We start from the raw sequence: 15,751 nt of genomic DNA on the forward strand, positions 1-15,751 counted from the left end.
CTCTAACTTTTTCATCATATATATACGATTAACAATATATATACGTATATCATTTTATATGTCAAATTACATATCCAACTAATAAGTAAAACATTGAGAAAATTTTATCTAAAAGAAATATACATTTTATTGAATCAAGTTTAGGGTCGGGTTTAGATTTAAAGTTGTCCTACTCAATATTTGGAGATGAGTTAAGTTCATGTCTAGAGTCAAATCCGCGTTCAGAAAAATGACAATACCAACATCTAGAGTCGAGTAAGGAAGAAGCCTTACCCGACTCATGCTCACACCTACATGGTAATGTTTGATTCTGAAGCTTCTTCCAATCTTCCATACTCTCCAATATTGGATTATGATGGCAAGAAAATAAAAATGAGCCTAAAATAATAATAAAAAACTGCACCCTTATTTTTTTTTTGTGTGGGATGATAGAATGTGTATAACATTATTTAAGTATGTGTATACATTATTTTTTACACAAGTGGCATCCTTATGTTTCCATCATAGTCTTCTCTTTCCCAAACATATTCAACTACACATCTCTCTCTTATTTTTGCTTCACTTCTTTCTGTCCCCTTGCTTAGGCAATGGAGTGCAAAAGATATTTGCAATTACTTTAAGCAGATTTGTGGTTGCCACAATTTGAAAGAGAAGAAGAAGAAGAAAAAAGTTGAGTGATGAGAGGGTGAGTGAAGATGGAAGGAGCAGAGAAAGAGTTAGAGAGAAGAAGCAATTTTCTTAAAAGTCTAATACAGAACAAGAAATTCATAGAGGAACAAGAGCAGAATAATGAACACCTTCACATGAATAATGTTTGTGTTAGAGCTTCTGACATGCCTCTATCATTGCAGAACCATGCCTTTAGTTTTGCACGTAACATTCTAGATTCTATGCCTCCCAAAAAGCTTGATAGTAAACGTCTGGCTTCGGCTCTAAAGAAGGTTACCTTTTTCTATTAGCACTTTTCATACTTATTTCATTATTCTGTTTCTGGGTTTGTTCTTTGGTGCAGGTACACCCACATGAGATTTTTTAAACTAGTATAGAAAAAATGAATATTCTTTTTTTCTTTGAAATTTATGCACATTCTAATGGTTCCGTTTATTGTTTTTGAATATATCATGGACCTGCACCTCTAGAGTTACAGTCAAGATCTGCTTTTTCAATTATGATGGCTTTTTGATCCTAATCACTTTGAAGGGTTATAAGTTTTCTATTGAGGTTTTGATTGTGAGTGCTGATATTTTGTCAATTGAGTGAAAATTTATGGAATGTGTCTAATTCATTACTTGTTTTACTCTTTTGAGTGGAAGTGAGCTTGTTTGATTTGTTTCTTTACTAGGAAATTATCCTCAATTACCTTAAGGTTTTACTTAATTACACTTGATTTTTTATAGAGGGCAGTCCAACGTACGAGGCTCCCGCTTAATAAGATATGAGGAAGATAGATTTACGCAGCCTTGCCTCCTAGCGGAGAGGCTCTTTCCAGGATTTGAGCTCGTGGCCTTATAATCACTAAGCAACAATCCTCCTGTTGTGCCAAACCCATCCTCTCTTAAAATATATACTTGATGTTCATCTTCTTTCAAAATATATACTCACGGCCATTTAAGTAGCTAAGTGTAATCACATTGGCTCTAGTTAATTATAGTGTAATGATAGCATAAACGGGGAGGATGGAGTAATTTCTGATGGCCATCACTTCTTATGGGTTACAGGACTGTCATTGTTGTTAGTATTTGTGTTGAAATCACATGGTTTAATTGTTTCTGTGTTTGGTTGAGTATAGTTGATCTAGTGAGGATGTTTTCAATTGCTAACCTATGTTTGAAGCTTCTGATTCTATGCATCTTTAGGGCCTAGCCACCTAGGTATACACCGGGCCGACCCTGCCATATGTCACTCTTCATTATCCTCACCAGTCCAAGATTTCCCCCAAAAAAAGAAGATACAACACCCTTCTGTTCTCCTAGTAAAAAAGCTGCTAAGTTGTAGCAGTTTCTGGCACATAAATGTTCATTAAAATCCTAAGTTAACTACAAACAGAAATTTCATTTGTTGTCTGTTTACCACCCAAATCAGAATAAATTGGTATAATCTAATTCGTTGTCTGAGGTGTGTGCTAACAAATAATGTTGCTGCATTCTAGAGTTGATGCAAAATCCTCTGAATTCAACCTACTTGGTTGGTATTGAGCATAAGCTCAAGAGTTTCCTTTTGAGGTTTCAACAATTTTTATATTGTTCATTGGAAACGTCATTTGAAATTTCAATAAAATGACAAATGTGGGTAACCATCCTCATGGTATGATGCTTCTTTTGTTCACTAAAAATGCTGTGAAGCAGGAACCATGTCTAGCAAGTACTATTCTAGCATATTTAGACTTCTCTCGGTAACCTTTGAATATAGCAAAAGCCAGAAAAATATGTGTATAGGTTTATTAGTTGTCACTATTAATGAATATAGGTGGCTTGATATATGTTATTTATGGATAAAGTTACTGGTCCCTCATTTCAATGATTGGGGATTTTAGGGTTGGTAGATGGTATTAAAATTGCAATAATAGAATTCTTGATAATGAGCATGAGCTTGACAGAATGGTAAGTGGGTTGTTGCTTAGTAACCATGAGATTAGAGGTTCAAGTCCTAGAGACAACTTCTCCATTTATGGGGGTAAGGCTGTATACATCTACCTCCCTAGACTCCATTAAGCGGGAGTCTCGTACACCATGTCACCTTTTTTCAGAATTCCTATAGTGTGATACCACAAGTAACACATTGAATGGGTTGGGGGTAAGATGATTTTTTTATAGGTTCCTATTGAGCAATGAATTATACACCTTATTTCTCAGTACTCATTTCTAAATAGAAAGTGATATTAATGATAATTGACCCCTCCTATTTATGAATTTTGCTATCTGATATGAACTACTTGAATGAGTTATGATAGAAAATTAATGGTGATGCAGGAATTTGATTCTTCTTATGGTCCAGTCTGGCATTGCATTGTCGGTACTAGCTTTGGATCCTATGTTACTCATTCTCTTGGAGGTTTCTTGTATTTTTCAATTGACAAGGTTTATATCCTTCTCTTCAAGACAACTGTTGAACCATTAGGCCATTGATAATTTCCACGACTTTGAGTTATATGCATATCTCCTTGGGGAATTAAATTTTAAAATTTCAAACCAACTGATATGTAAAATTACAGGTTGATGAAATTTTAAAGACAGAGAGTTTGGTGCAACGGTAAAGTTATTACTTAGTGAACCGCCATTCTGTCTATTATTGGAGAGGAAAGTGTACAAAACACAAAGATTATGATGTGACAGTTTTACCCTTTAATATAATGTAGATCTTTTTTACCCTTAAATATAAAGGCAAAATTAATAACTTATCTCTCTAACCAAGAGGTCACGAATTTTAATTATGAAAACACGTGTGAGCAAGACTGTCTCACTGTATATATTTACTCTCCCTAGACCTCACTAAGTAAGTGAGAGCCTAGTACATTGGACCATCTTTTTTAATTTATGTATTTAATTGTCTTCAGTTTGGATTTTTATGTTCAGCTCAGTAGAATAAAATTTTACTGAATTTTCAGTATAAAAACAAAATGTTTTTGGACATTTGGCTTATTTGCACACAAATGTGTAGATTGCCAGACATATGTTCTAGGCAACCATGGTAAGCTGTATAATTGAAGTCCATGATAACAACAAAAATCACATATTTTTCTCTGTACTAGATAACATCCAAAGTATTTAAGATCATCAACTAGAAATACTGTTAGATATGCCAGTTTTCACTTTCCTGAACAAGGACCTAAAAAGTGAATCACTGATGATGTGCCCTTTCAGTGGAACAAGTACGTATTAGTTGTGCTTTATAAGGAATTTATTTAGTTAAGCAAGATATATTACATAATCTATTAAGCATTTAAACCTTTATTGATGTCTAAAAAAATGTTTTTGATATCATACTTTATCCATGCGTATTAGATTTGTTTAAGAGTAATGATAATTAATACATAAATAATAGATAATAACTCCTAACATATAAATGCATCCACTATTTTCTCTTTTATTGTGGACCACAAATCAACAACCTTAGCCCCTGATCCTTCTCTTATCAAATAACTACCAGCGTAATAATACTTTTCTTATGGTTAAATAGTAGGGAGAAATTTTAATCTATTAAGCATTTATGATATGGTTTTAATTGGTAGAAGAGTAAATTCTAGGAATTGCACTGAACTCTAAGAATGTAAGAACAGAACAATAAAATTTGAGTTTAGAAAGTATTACATATTACAACTAAATAAATAAATGAATAAAGGAATAGGTAACTCAATGGAATGGGAGGAATATAATAGTTATACATGACGTCACTAAAGTAGACTAACTAAACAACTGGTTTAACTAACCAATGCAACTAAAATGATCTCTATCAGTTTAGTATTAAAATTAGTTATCAATTTAATTTCCTCTTCTTTATAGAGTCCGATACTAGATAAGATAGTGACATGTGACTTTAAAAAAATTTAATAGTACAAATTTAAAATATTTTTAGACAAAAAATTATTGTAGATAACAAAATCAATTTGAGTCTCATATTCTAGTGCTGACCCTTCAGTACGTAGAGGATCCCAGCAAAGAGGAAAAATCAGGAAGGGAGGGCTTTTGACCTGCAAATTTTACTTTCCATCTTCTCTAAAATATTGAACCGAATAGGGAATTTCTATAAAAATGAATGTAAAAAATATCTGTCCACTTCTCCTCATTTAACTCCAACCAATGATAGTTTGATGTTATTGGTTCTCTCCATCTGGCTGTTTTTATGGTCGGCCTTTGCTCAATTGTGCCAATAATATCATTTCAAGATTCTCCAAGTGATAGCTTTGAAAAAATCATTCTGAAACAAGAATTTGTAGCAAGTTCTGAAGAACACACATGAGTGTGTTGCATTTGATAGTAAATGTGTACAAGTCTGACATTTGAAATTTGAGAAGATGAATGGTATATACCTATGTAGATCAAAAGTAGTCCATTTCCAATACATTGGACAAACACCAAGCACATACCCTTCACCCCTCCAAATTAAGATCCAAGTCTTCTTTAGTCATATGCCATGTAAAACTTTAATGTGTGTTAGGCCATTTTGAAATGCAGCAAATGTTACACCATTTTTCAACTAACTTTGGTGGTTGGTTGCAGTTAAAGTAAATTGCAACAAATGAATTTTACTACGGGTTAAGATTAAGAGTTTAAATCCTGGAGTTTATTATAGATATGGTATTATTTAATCACCACTTTGACTCAAGAGTTAGTCTCATAACTTCAAAAGTACTAGTCCTAATTAGTGGTCAGTTTTTTACGTTTTATTTGTGGTTTAACTATTTTTAGTTAAATTAATTTGATAAACAATCAAATACAAGGTGTATTTGCATAATTTGTGTGTGCATTTATCTTACACTTTCCACAATTCTTACTAGTTTTACTTTGCATTTAACTCAGCCAGTGATAGGATAAGACCTCCCATTAAGCATATATATGTAAGAAAGAATAAGAAAACCACTTAGTCCATGTGGCTATCACTAATTCTAGCATACGTGGATATTTTGGTAAAAATGTTAGGAAGTTAGTTACTAAAGGGAAAGAATATAAAGAGAAAAGGGTTTGGTTTATAAGGGTAGTTATTGATTTCCTAAGAAAGTAAGAATAACTGATTTGAAGCAAATAAGTTACAAACTCAGAATTCTTCTTCATTCTTGTAATTCTTTTTTCAATTTGCAATTATTCTATAGATTCAAGATCACATTGATCTTGAATCCCTACACTTCAATCTACAATTCTTCTAATTCTGTCCTTAGAGATTACCAGTTGTAACACTGGCATCAGAGCACCATCCTGGTGCCCTAAGAATCACGCTTCCAAGGCCAGTTTTTGCGCATGGTGTCAACTCGAGGAATGGCTAAAACTGTAGAAGACTGGGTCCAAGAAAGGGAGGAGATGAGGCGAGAGAGAGAAGAGCAGAGAAGCAGGTTGGAACTTAATGAAGTAAGAACAAAGAGATTAGAGGAGGCTCTTGCTCAATTGACAACCACGCCGAGAATTAGGGTTCCAAATGTGCACGATGAAAGTAGTGGAATCGGAGGGGAATCAGAAGGCCATGAAATTCGTAGCAGAGAACGATGGAGGAAGTTAGAGATTCCTATTTTCTCTGGGGACGAAGTGTATGGATGGATTCAAAGGCTAGAAAGATACTTCATTCTTAAAGATGTATCAGATGAGGAAAAGATGCAGGCGGCGTTGTTAGCATTAGAAGGGAAAGCTCTAAGCTGGTACCATTGGTGGAGTAGATGTAATCCTCAATCTTCTTGGGAGGGGTTCAAATTAGATGTGGTGAGAAGATTTCAACCCTCAATGGTGCAAAATCCGTTTGAACAACTCTTAGCTTTGAAGCAGAAGGGGACAGTGGTGGAGTACATTGAAGAGTTTGAAAAATATATAGGGGCTCTGAAAGAAATTGATCCAGAGTTTGTGAAAGGAATATTTTTGAATGAGCTGAAAGAAGAAGTGAGAGCTGAAGTCAGGTTGTATGAACATCCCACCCTGTCTGAGGTAATTCAAAAATCTATTATGATAGAGGGAAAAAAAATGCCATTTTATAGAAAAGACATCCTTTGAATTAAATTTCTAAAACTGTGGGTTATTCGAGGAACAGTTTTCTCAGTAAATCTGTGACGTTGGAGAATAGATCCGGGGGAGATAGAAAATTAGAGTCATCATCTGTTGGTAGTATGTTTGTTAACACACCAACATGAGATAATTCTAGCAGCAAAGGGGGAAATTTTAGACACTTATATGGAGCTGAATTAAGGGAAAAAAGGAAGAAGGGTTTATGCTTTAAATGTGATGAGCCATATAGCATAGAGCATAGGTGTAAGAACAAGCAATTTCGAATGATACTGTTAGAAGAAGAGGAGGATGAAGAGGTAGGAGATGGGGGTGAGTCTATGGTCTCTAATTTGAAATCATTGTAGTTGTCCTTATGTGCTATGGCAGGGTTAACCTCTACAAATTCCTGGAAGGTAGCTGGATTGCTAGAAGGAAGGGAAGTGGTGATACTAATTGACTGTGGTGCTTCACATAACTTCATATCTTCCAGATTAGTGGGAGAATTGAGGCTACAGGTGCACACTTGTCATTCCTAAATATCTAGTAGAAGTAGGGGATGGTCACAAGTACAATGTCAAGGGAAGTGTGCATACTTGTCATTATTGTTGCAGGGGTTGGAAGTGAAATAGGAGTTTTATTTGTTTGAGTTGAAAGGGGTGGACCTGGTTCTGGGTTTAGAGTGGTTGGCAAGTTTAGGGGAAGTGCAAGCAGATTTTGGTAAGTATGAGTTAACCATCAAAAAGGGGAACTCAGTTCACCAAATCAAGGGAGACCTTGCTCTAACAAAAACTCAACTTTCACTAGAGGCCTTTATGCAAGTCCGAAGAGAAGAGGGTGAAGGGTTGATGTTACACTATGAGATAACAGAGAACAATAAGGCCAATCGGGAACACTTACCAGCAGAGATTGCAGAAGTGTTGAACTATTTTGAAGAGTTATTTGAGGATCTTAAGGAGCTACCTCCTCATAGGAGACATGACCATGCTATACATCTTAAGGAAGGGGCCAATATTCCTAATTTGAGGCCCTACAAATATCCTCATTATTAGAAGACTGAAATAGAAAAGTTGGTAATGGATATGTTGTAGGCATGGGTGATTAGAGCCAACATAAGTCCTTATTCTAGCCCTATCATCCTAGTGAAAAAGAAGGATGGAGGGTGAATATTTTGTGTTGATTATAGGGCCTTGAATAAGGTCACTATACCAAACAAATTTCTCATCCTTATTATTGAGGAGTTGTTGGATGAGTTGGGTGGGGCTCATGTTTTTTCCAAGTTGGATATGAAATCAGGGTATCTCCAAATAAGAATGAGAGAGGAGGATATTGAAAAAACTGTCTTCAGAACTCATGAGGGGCATTATGAGTTTGTGGTGATGCCATTTGGCCTCACCAATGCACCCTCAACTTTTCAGGCTCTAATGAATGAAGTGCTGAAGCCATTTTTAAGGAAGTTTGTATTAGTCTTCTTTGATGATATTTTGGTGTTTAGTAAGGATCTTTCTACCCATGTTGGGCATCTACAACAAGTTCTACAGGTTCTGCAAGAACACTCTCTTAAGGCAAAATTAAAGAAATGTACTTTTGATCAAGGGAGATTGGAATATTTGGGACATATCATATCAGGTAAGGGGGTTGAGGTTGATCAGACTAAGGTTGAGGCTATTGGTTCTTGGCCAAGACCTAAGGACATCAAGGGTTTGAGAGGGTTCTTAGGACTTACTGGATATTATAGAAGGTTTGTTAAGGGTATGATAAGTTAGCCAAACCCTTAACTGATCTCTCGAAGAAGGACAATTATAAATGGTCTGATTATGCAACTGAGGCTTTTGATGCTTTGAAGGTAGCCATGACAGATTTACCTCTTTTAGCAGTCCGTGACTTTGATCAAGTTTTTGTGGTAGAGACTGATGCATCTAGCAAGGGGTTGGGTGCTGTGTTAATGCAAGGAGGTAGGCCCTTAACCTTTTGGAGTCAGGGGATGTTTGAAAGAGATAAGCTAAAGTCAGTGTATGAGAGGGGGTTGATGGCTCCAGTGAAGGCTGTTCAAAGATGGAAACACTACCTAATGGGAAGGCACTTTATAATCAGAATTGACCAAAGGAGTTTGAAATTTCTCAATGACCAACAACTATTTTCTGCTGAACAGTTTAAGTGGGCAGTCAAGTTGATTGGTATGGATTTCGAGATACAATTCAAACCAGACAAAGACAATTCAGTGGCAGATGCTCTATCTAGGAAGGGGATGTATGCAACTATTTCCTTAATTTTTGTTCAAAATAAGGAAGATTGGACTAGAGAAGTGGAGTAGGATTCCCATTTGAAACAAAAGATCTAGGATTTGCTCATTAAACCAGGTTCTCAAGAGGGGTATGAGTTCAAGGGAGGTTTGCTTTTGTATAAGGGCAGACTAGTGATATCAAGAGTGTCCAATAGAATTGCTGTAATTCTGACGGAGTGTCATGAGTCACCTATGGGATGACACTCTGGTTTCTTCAGGACTTATAAGAGGGCGGCCAGTTTTGTGTTTTGGGTGGGCATGAAGACAAATATTAAAAGGTTTGTGGAGGAATGTGATACTTGCCAGAGAAACAAGTACTCCACCCTCTCTCCTGGGGGTTTGCTCTAGCCTCTACCTATTCCTATCTAGGTGTGGATGGACATATCTACGGATTTTGTGGGAGGGCTACCAAGAGTCCAAGGTATAGATACTGTTTTGGTGGGGGTAGGCAGATTTACAAAGTATGCTCATTTTTTTACTTTGGGGCATCCCTTCACAGCTAAGGAAGTGGCCATGATTTTTGTTAGAGAGGTAGTTAAGCTTCATGGTTTTCCTTTATCAATAGTCTCTGATAGAGATCCCATTTTCCTAAGCCAATTTTGGAAGGAGCCCTTTAGACTTGCTGGAACTCAACTAAAGATGAGCACATCTTATCACCCTCAAAGTGATGGGCAAACTGAGGTGGTGAATATGTGTTTGAAAAATTATCTGAGGTGTTTTGCTGAGCCAAAACCAAGGTAGTGGGTGCAATGGTTGTCATGGGCTGAGTTTTAGTATAATTCTACTTACTATGGCTCAGCTGGCATGACTCCTTTTAAGGCTCTCTATGGTAGAAATCCTCATATATTACTAAACGCAGGGGAGTTTCCATCTAAAGTGGAAGAAATTAATCAGTTGTTGTAGAAGAGGGATGAAGTCCTAGGAGAACTCAAGCAGAACCTATTGAGGGCACAAGATTAGATGAGAAACAAGCTGATAAACATAGAAGGTTGGTAGAGTCCCAAGAAGGTGATTGGGTTTATTTGGAAGTTACAACCTTATAAAATGAAATCATTAGCCTCTAGACCTTGTGCTAAGTTGGCTGCTAGATATTATGGACCATATCAGGTGCTTAAAAAAGTGGGTTCAGTGGCTTATAAGCTGGCACTTCCTAGTCATGCCAAGACACATCCCATTTTTCATGTCTCATTACTGAAAAAGGGCCTTAAACCAAGTCAACAACCTCAACATTTACCTCATATGTTGAATGAAGAGTATGAGTTGGTTGTTGAACCAGAAGGTATAGTAGAGTGCAGGGAAAATAAGCAGGGCCAAATTGAAGTGCTGATCAAATGGGCAGGGTTATCCAGTTGCAATAACTCCTGGGAGGATGCTGCTATTTTGCAAGAAAAATTTCCCTTTTTCCATCTTGAGGACAACGTGGCTCTTTTAGGGGGGGGGGGGGTATTGATAGGATAAGACCTCTCATTAAGCATTAAGAAAACCACTTAGTCCACATGGCTATCACTAATTCTAGCACACGTGTAGGGATGGCAACGGGCGCGGGTAGTGCTTTCCTGTGCCCAAACCCGCAATATTTGCGGGTACCCGTACGGGTAGCGGGTATTTACGGGTACCCAACGAGTTTTTAATTTTAATTATATATTTATATAATTTTTAATAATCAATATGTAAAAATAATTGTTACATGAATAATATGATATTTATATGATAAGTTTATTATCATAGTGAAATATGTGTAATTTATTATGAAATAATAATAAAATATATGATATATAATCTTAAAATAATAATAAATATATATAAAATTTAACTAAAAACTAAATATATAAATTTGCGGGTACCCGCTTACCCACGGGGCGGGGATCACAAAATCCGCTCCCGCCCATAAGCTATTATTGCGGGTATTTCCACGGGTACCCACGGGTCGGATTTTTTTGTCATCCCTACACACGTGGCTATTTTGGTAAAACTATTAGGAAGTTAGTTAGTAAAGGGAAATGATATAAAGAGAGAAGGGTTTGGCTTGTAAGGGTAGTTATTGATTTCCTAAGAAAGTAAGAATAACTGATTTGAAGCAAATCAGTTACCAAACTCAGAATTCTTCTCCATTCTTGTAATTCTTTGTTAATTAAGATGCTCTATTAACCTATTTAATGTATTAGAGTATAACATACTTTTAAATAGATTATACTTAAACAAACACGCCACACCTGAACTCTAGGTGACCAATATCTTACCCGACTATTTCCACACTTAATGGCAATAATATGGGTATATTTGGAGGACATCTTTTACCAAAAAGAGTGTATTGCTCAACGTGTCACTGTTTATATGGTCGGAATAATGTTTGATTATTAAATTTTTAACTTAAATATATTTTTTAGTCAATCATAAGTAGTATATAAAGTGCCAACTATATGAGACAACCGATATGCTCACGTGTATGTCACACAACAAAAGTTTATTTTGTGGTTGAAACTTGAGACACCTCATGTTAGGAACCGATATTTATTGCTATTTTCTCTCCTTTTTTTTGTGTGTCCCTCATCAACTCTTATACTATCTCCAACACAAACATGCATATTTGTGCAGCATCATCAATTCAAATCTAATAGCAACTTTAGATTTCATAAAACACATAAAATGGACATAATTTGCATTTAGAGAATAAAGTGAAGCAAATATGGAAGACCCTTCCAAGGCTTCTTCCTCTCTTAGCCTTCAAGTTGAGCAAGCACAACCAGAATCTCCTCATGAGGCATTGTTTCTAGTCTTATCTTACCTTAATGTATATGAGCTACTAGTCATGTCTCAAGTTTGCATATCATTAAGGGATGCAGTGAGCAATGATGTGTTACCATGGTTGAATCTTGTTGTTGAAAGGCCTATAAATTATAGACTCTCAGATGAGATTCTTATGAAAATCACTTCCAAGGCCAATGGTAGGCTCAAAACTCTGGCTTTGATCAACTGTGTGCATATTACTGACCAGGGGCTTCAAAGGGTCATAGAACAAAATAAGCTTATAAGCAAGGTATGATGATGACTATGCAAACCCATAATTTAGATTTCTAGTTTTACTTTTTTTTTTTTTTGGGTATAACCAATGGTATCCCCTCACCTTATGTTCTATGGGTAATGAACTAATCACTTTCGGGTGTGTCGTTGCTCATCCCAACAAGTGTTGCTCACAGGAATCATACAATTGACTTTTTGGTCTCATGAGGATCTAGCCGAACCTTACACTATTAGATCAATGCCTTGTTGGTCTAGTTTTGCTTATCTGATTCAATAGTTTTCTATGATTACTCAAAGTTTGTGGTCTTCTTTTTCCTTCTTTACTTGAATTGGTTTATGAGCTACTTTTTTCTGGTGAAGTTTTACAACTTAGGATAATGTTAAGGGATATAGAATTGTTTCGTTCTCCTTGCTTGTTTTTTCAGATGGATTGTTGAAAATGGACGTAGGGTGAAATACCATGTGCTAAGTTTTAGCCTAAAGTTTAGAAAAGTGGTGTCACTTCTCAAAGAGGCTTTAATATTGTATCATGACCAAATCTTTCAAAAGTTTACAGACAAATGAATTCATCAAATCTCTCATGAGTAAATCATCAAGTTGGTCATTGAATTAGAATCGGTGCTCAATTTGGTCCTTAACATTACTAAAAAACAAATTCAGTCTCTGATTTCGACATTTGTCAGTCAATTTAGTCTCTAAACGTTGGTTCACATCATGGATTTGGTCCCTAAATTTCGATCCAATGTGGTACATTTAACCATTGCAAGGCTGCAACTTTTGTCTGTAGATTTTTTTTTCAAAGGTTAAATGATCGTTTTGATCGGGGTTTACCATGTGTCACATGAGATAAGTTCACTAATCACTATCAAAATTAGGGACTAAATTTGTTTATTCAAATTAAGAGACTAAATTGAATGTGCTTCCCATATGTTTTACTCTATTTCTAATACTGTATATATATATGTTGAAAACCAAGTTTAGATCTTCTAAATGTGAAAAGGAGGAAACTGATATATACAATTACCAGAGGAAAAATAAATTGGCTTTGATAAGATATACAACAGCATTGTAGGATTAAGAGAGTTTTCTCATATCTGGTTTCATTTGTGGTGTAGCTCTATATACCATCATGCACTAGTATAACCCCGGAAGGAGTTCTAAGAGCTGTGGAAGTACTATGCCAAGGAAGCCATTCCTTAAGCTCCTTAAGGATAAATGGCATCTACAACATACAGAAGGAACATCTTGACATGCTTTCCTTTTACCTTAGAAAGAATCAGTCATTAGAGGAGCAGCAAAAGAAGCAACCAGTTTACTATCACGAACGCGGTAACTTATCCGTATTCGAAAAAAACCAGCGGATTATTGATTTGGAGATATGTCCTATGTGCTTTGAGGTACGGATGGTTTATGATTGTCCAAAAGGTGAGTGCAACAAGAGGGAACGTAGGGGATGTAGTTCTTGTATTCCAAGGTGTGAAAACTGTGGTAGATGCCTTGGATTGCAAGAAACGGAAGAGTGTGCCTGTGGAGATAACTTGTGCCTTGATTGTTGGTTACAAGAGTTTCCTAAGTGCAGTTTCTGTAACAAACCATATTGTAAGCAACATACAAGTTGGTGGTGCAACTCTTCAGACTCTGGATTCCTTTGTAAAGTTTGTGAAGAAAATTCTCATGGATATACTTACACTGATGAGGTATGATTAAGTGTTAATAGTGATCAGGTTAAACTATATTTGCCTGTCACTAATGAGTTTCTGTGATTTGTAAAACATTTATAGCACTGAAGAATTTATTGCTGACAGTATTTGCTTTCATGACTTTACTTAGGTGTTAGATAATAAAATGAGGTTTTCCTTCAAATTTATCAAGTCATTGGAGATCTTCTGTTCTACAAAATGTGTCACTTAATATGATTAGTCAGAAAAAACATTTGATTATTAAGTTTTTAAGTTTAATATATTTTTTCAACCAATCATATTATATGGAGTGACACATATCATGAGAGTCCAATTGACCATTTTTTCTTGATGTGACATATTTTGTAGCACAACATATATGCTCTAATCATGAGAGGTCCAATTGACCATCTTTTCTTGATGATGATGATAATAAGAACATTATGCCAAAGTCAAACATTCCAATGTAAGAAAGAGAATCAGTTATGGATCAATTCCAATTCAAGGAATAGAAATTATGATGTTAAAAAAATCAGACAAGGTTACAGCAATGATGTCAAATAATTGCCCTAGTTTGGTGTTGTACTAAAATTCAATAGACAACTCTGCAATTGCCAATGTACATTTTGGTCAACCTTGCCACCCTTTAAAATGTTCTCTACAAGGGAACACAAAACTAGTTATGCTTCAATCTTCCAAAGCAAGTTGAAGAGCATGTCTCCATAAATTTTATTTCAATGATAAACTGGAAAAATGTGCCTAATTTTACATGACAAATGTAGTAAAAAAGAAAACAACTAGCAGCACTGAGCATGTGAATGATCTACCATTGTAGTGGTATTGTGAGAAGCAGCCTGAACTTGAGGAATTAGATGGAGCCAATAAGGTGCATTTATTCTGGTGCCATTTTTACCATTACTTTTCACAAATATAACCAAAATCGTAAATGTTGGGAACGTTTTTCAAAGTTTATCATGACATAGAAGATTAATTATCGATTGACTCATGTTTCAAGTTGTTCTCTTTTTAAGACGTCATGTGGGATTGTCCAAAAATGTGTAAGGAGAATTGGAAATGCTTTATCATATAAGGAGAGAACAAAAATCCAGGAAATGCATCTCAACTAATTGAAAGTGCGCATGTCAAGATAGCACTTTGGAAAGCTCTCTCTATGTGTTTAGTTTTGATGAGGACAACTTGTGATTATGAAAGCTTGAAGATCATCAACAAATCAGCATGCTTAAGTCTCTAGATTGGTATTAGACTTAGACTAAAAGTTAGTTTAGGTTGAGTCTAAGGCTTAGGTAAACTCTATACATGTCTCATATGCATAAAACTTTAAATCATTTTAAGTTTTGAGATATGCCATTTATAATATGTTCATGCATCATATAAATACATGTAATATGTGCATCCTAGGCATAAACTTAGTGTTGAACATGTATAAATTAAGTGCATAACGTATTTGAGTTTTGTAATTTGAAAATACACTTAGAAATATGTTGTTAATCGATTAAGGCATGATTTAATCGATTAACATAAGTTTTTGAAAAGTTGTTGAAACTGAAAACTTGAAAAACAGAATAAGTTATGATTTTAAACCGCGTTAATCGATTAACCAAAATTTTAATCGATTAACTGGGCTGCAGAACTGATTCTTTATAAACTGCGTTTCCAGAACTGAAGCCATAACTTGCATGTTGTATTTTTTAGAGAGTTAGATAGAGAGTTAGAGCATATTTCGTGTTAATTGTTGCATCTATATGACATTGCATTTGTGAGATTAGAAAAGAGAGAATTCTATGCTTTAGGATTGAGAGCATTTCATGTTTAATTTCTCACTATTTCACCTCACATGTTCATGCATTCATTGATGTTTTTGTGAAGATTTTGCATTCTGTAAAAACTATTTTCAACTAATACATTGTCATTCCATATGAGACTTGTGTTAGCGCTTTAGAGTAAGATCTTAATTGTCTGTTTTGAGCATCATAATTCCTTTAGTTTACTCAATGTTTTTTGCTGTGAAAAGTGTTGTAACATTGAGAATCTAAGGTGTCTTACCACCAACGAGATTGTGTTGTATCTTC

At 35.4% G+C, this 15,751-nt stretch overlaps 2 protein-coding genes across 2 annotated transcripts; both read left to right on the plus strand.

Moving 5' to 3' along the window:
- The first annotated feature begins 494 nt into the window (after positions 1–494).
- LOC109340730 (dynein light chain 1, cytoplasmic-like) lies at positions 495–3,310 on the plus strand. The gene is made up of 2 exons (XM_019578458.1): positions 495–941; positions 2,970–3,310. Exons 1-2 carry the CDS (start codon positions 696–698, stop codon positions 3,123–3,125), a joined length of 402 nt encoding a protein of 133 aa, XP_019434003.1. The 5' UTR covers positions 495–695; the 3' UTR covers positions 3,126–3,310.
- Positions 3,311–11,575: 8,265 nt separating this feature from the next.
- Positions 11,576–13,799, plus strand: LOC109340729 (F-box protein SKIP28). The gene is made up of 2 exons (XM_019578457.1): positions 11,576–11,998; positions 13,098–13,799. The coding sequence occupies exons 1-2, from the start codon at positions 11,648–11,650 to the stop codon at positions 13,683–13,685; spliced, it is 939 nt and encodes a 312-aa protein (XP_019434002.1). The 5' UTR covers positions 11,576–11,647; the 3' UTR covers positions 13,686–13,799.
- The last annotated feature ends 1,952 nt before the right edge of the window (positions 13,800–15,751 follow it).

The sequence above is a fragment of the Lupinus angustifolius genome, unplaced genomic scaffold (genome assembly GCF_001865875.1).
Source record: "Lupinus angustifolius cultivar Tanjil unplaced genomic scaffold, LupAngTanjil_v1.0 Scaffold_237_8, whole genome shotgun sequence".
Classification (NCBI taxonomy): Eukaryota; Viridiplantae; Streptophyta; class Magnoliopsida; order Fabales; family Fabaceae; genus Lupinus; species Lupinus angustifolius.

Bases quoted from the DNA above. Each gene is read 5' to 3' on its own strand.
- LOC109340729 (XM_019578457.1), top strand. From the start codon at position 11,648: ATGGAAGACCCTTCCAAGGCTTCTTCCTCTCTTAGCCTTCAAGTTGAG. The intron at 11,999-13,097 runs GTATGATGATGA...TTTGTGGTGTAG, and splicing joins AAAATAAGCTTATAAGCAAG to CTCTATATACCATCATGCAC.
- LOC109340730 (XM_019578458.1), top strand. From the start codon at position 696: ATGGAAGGAGCAGAGAAAGAGTTAGAGAGAAGAAGCAATTTTCTTAAA. The intron at 942-2,969 runs GTTACCTTTTTC...ATGGTGATGCAG, and splicing joins TGGCTTCGGCTCTAAAGAAG to GAATTTGATTCTTCTTATGG.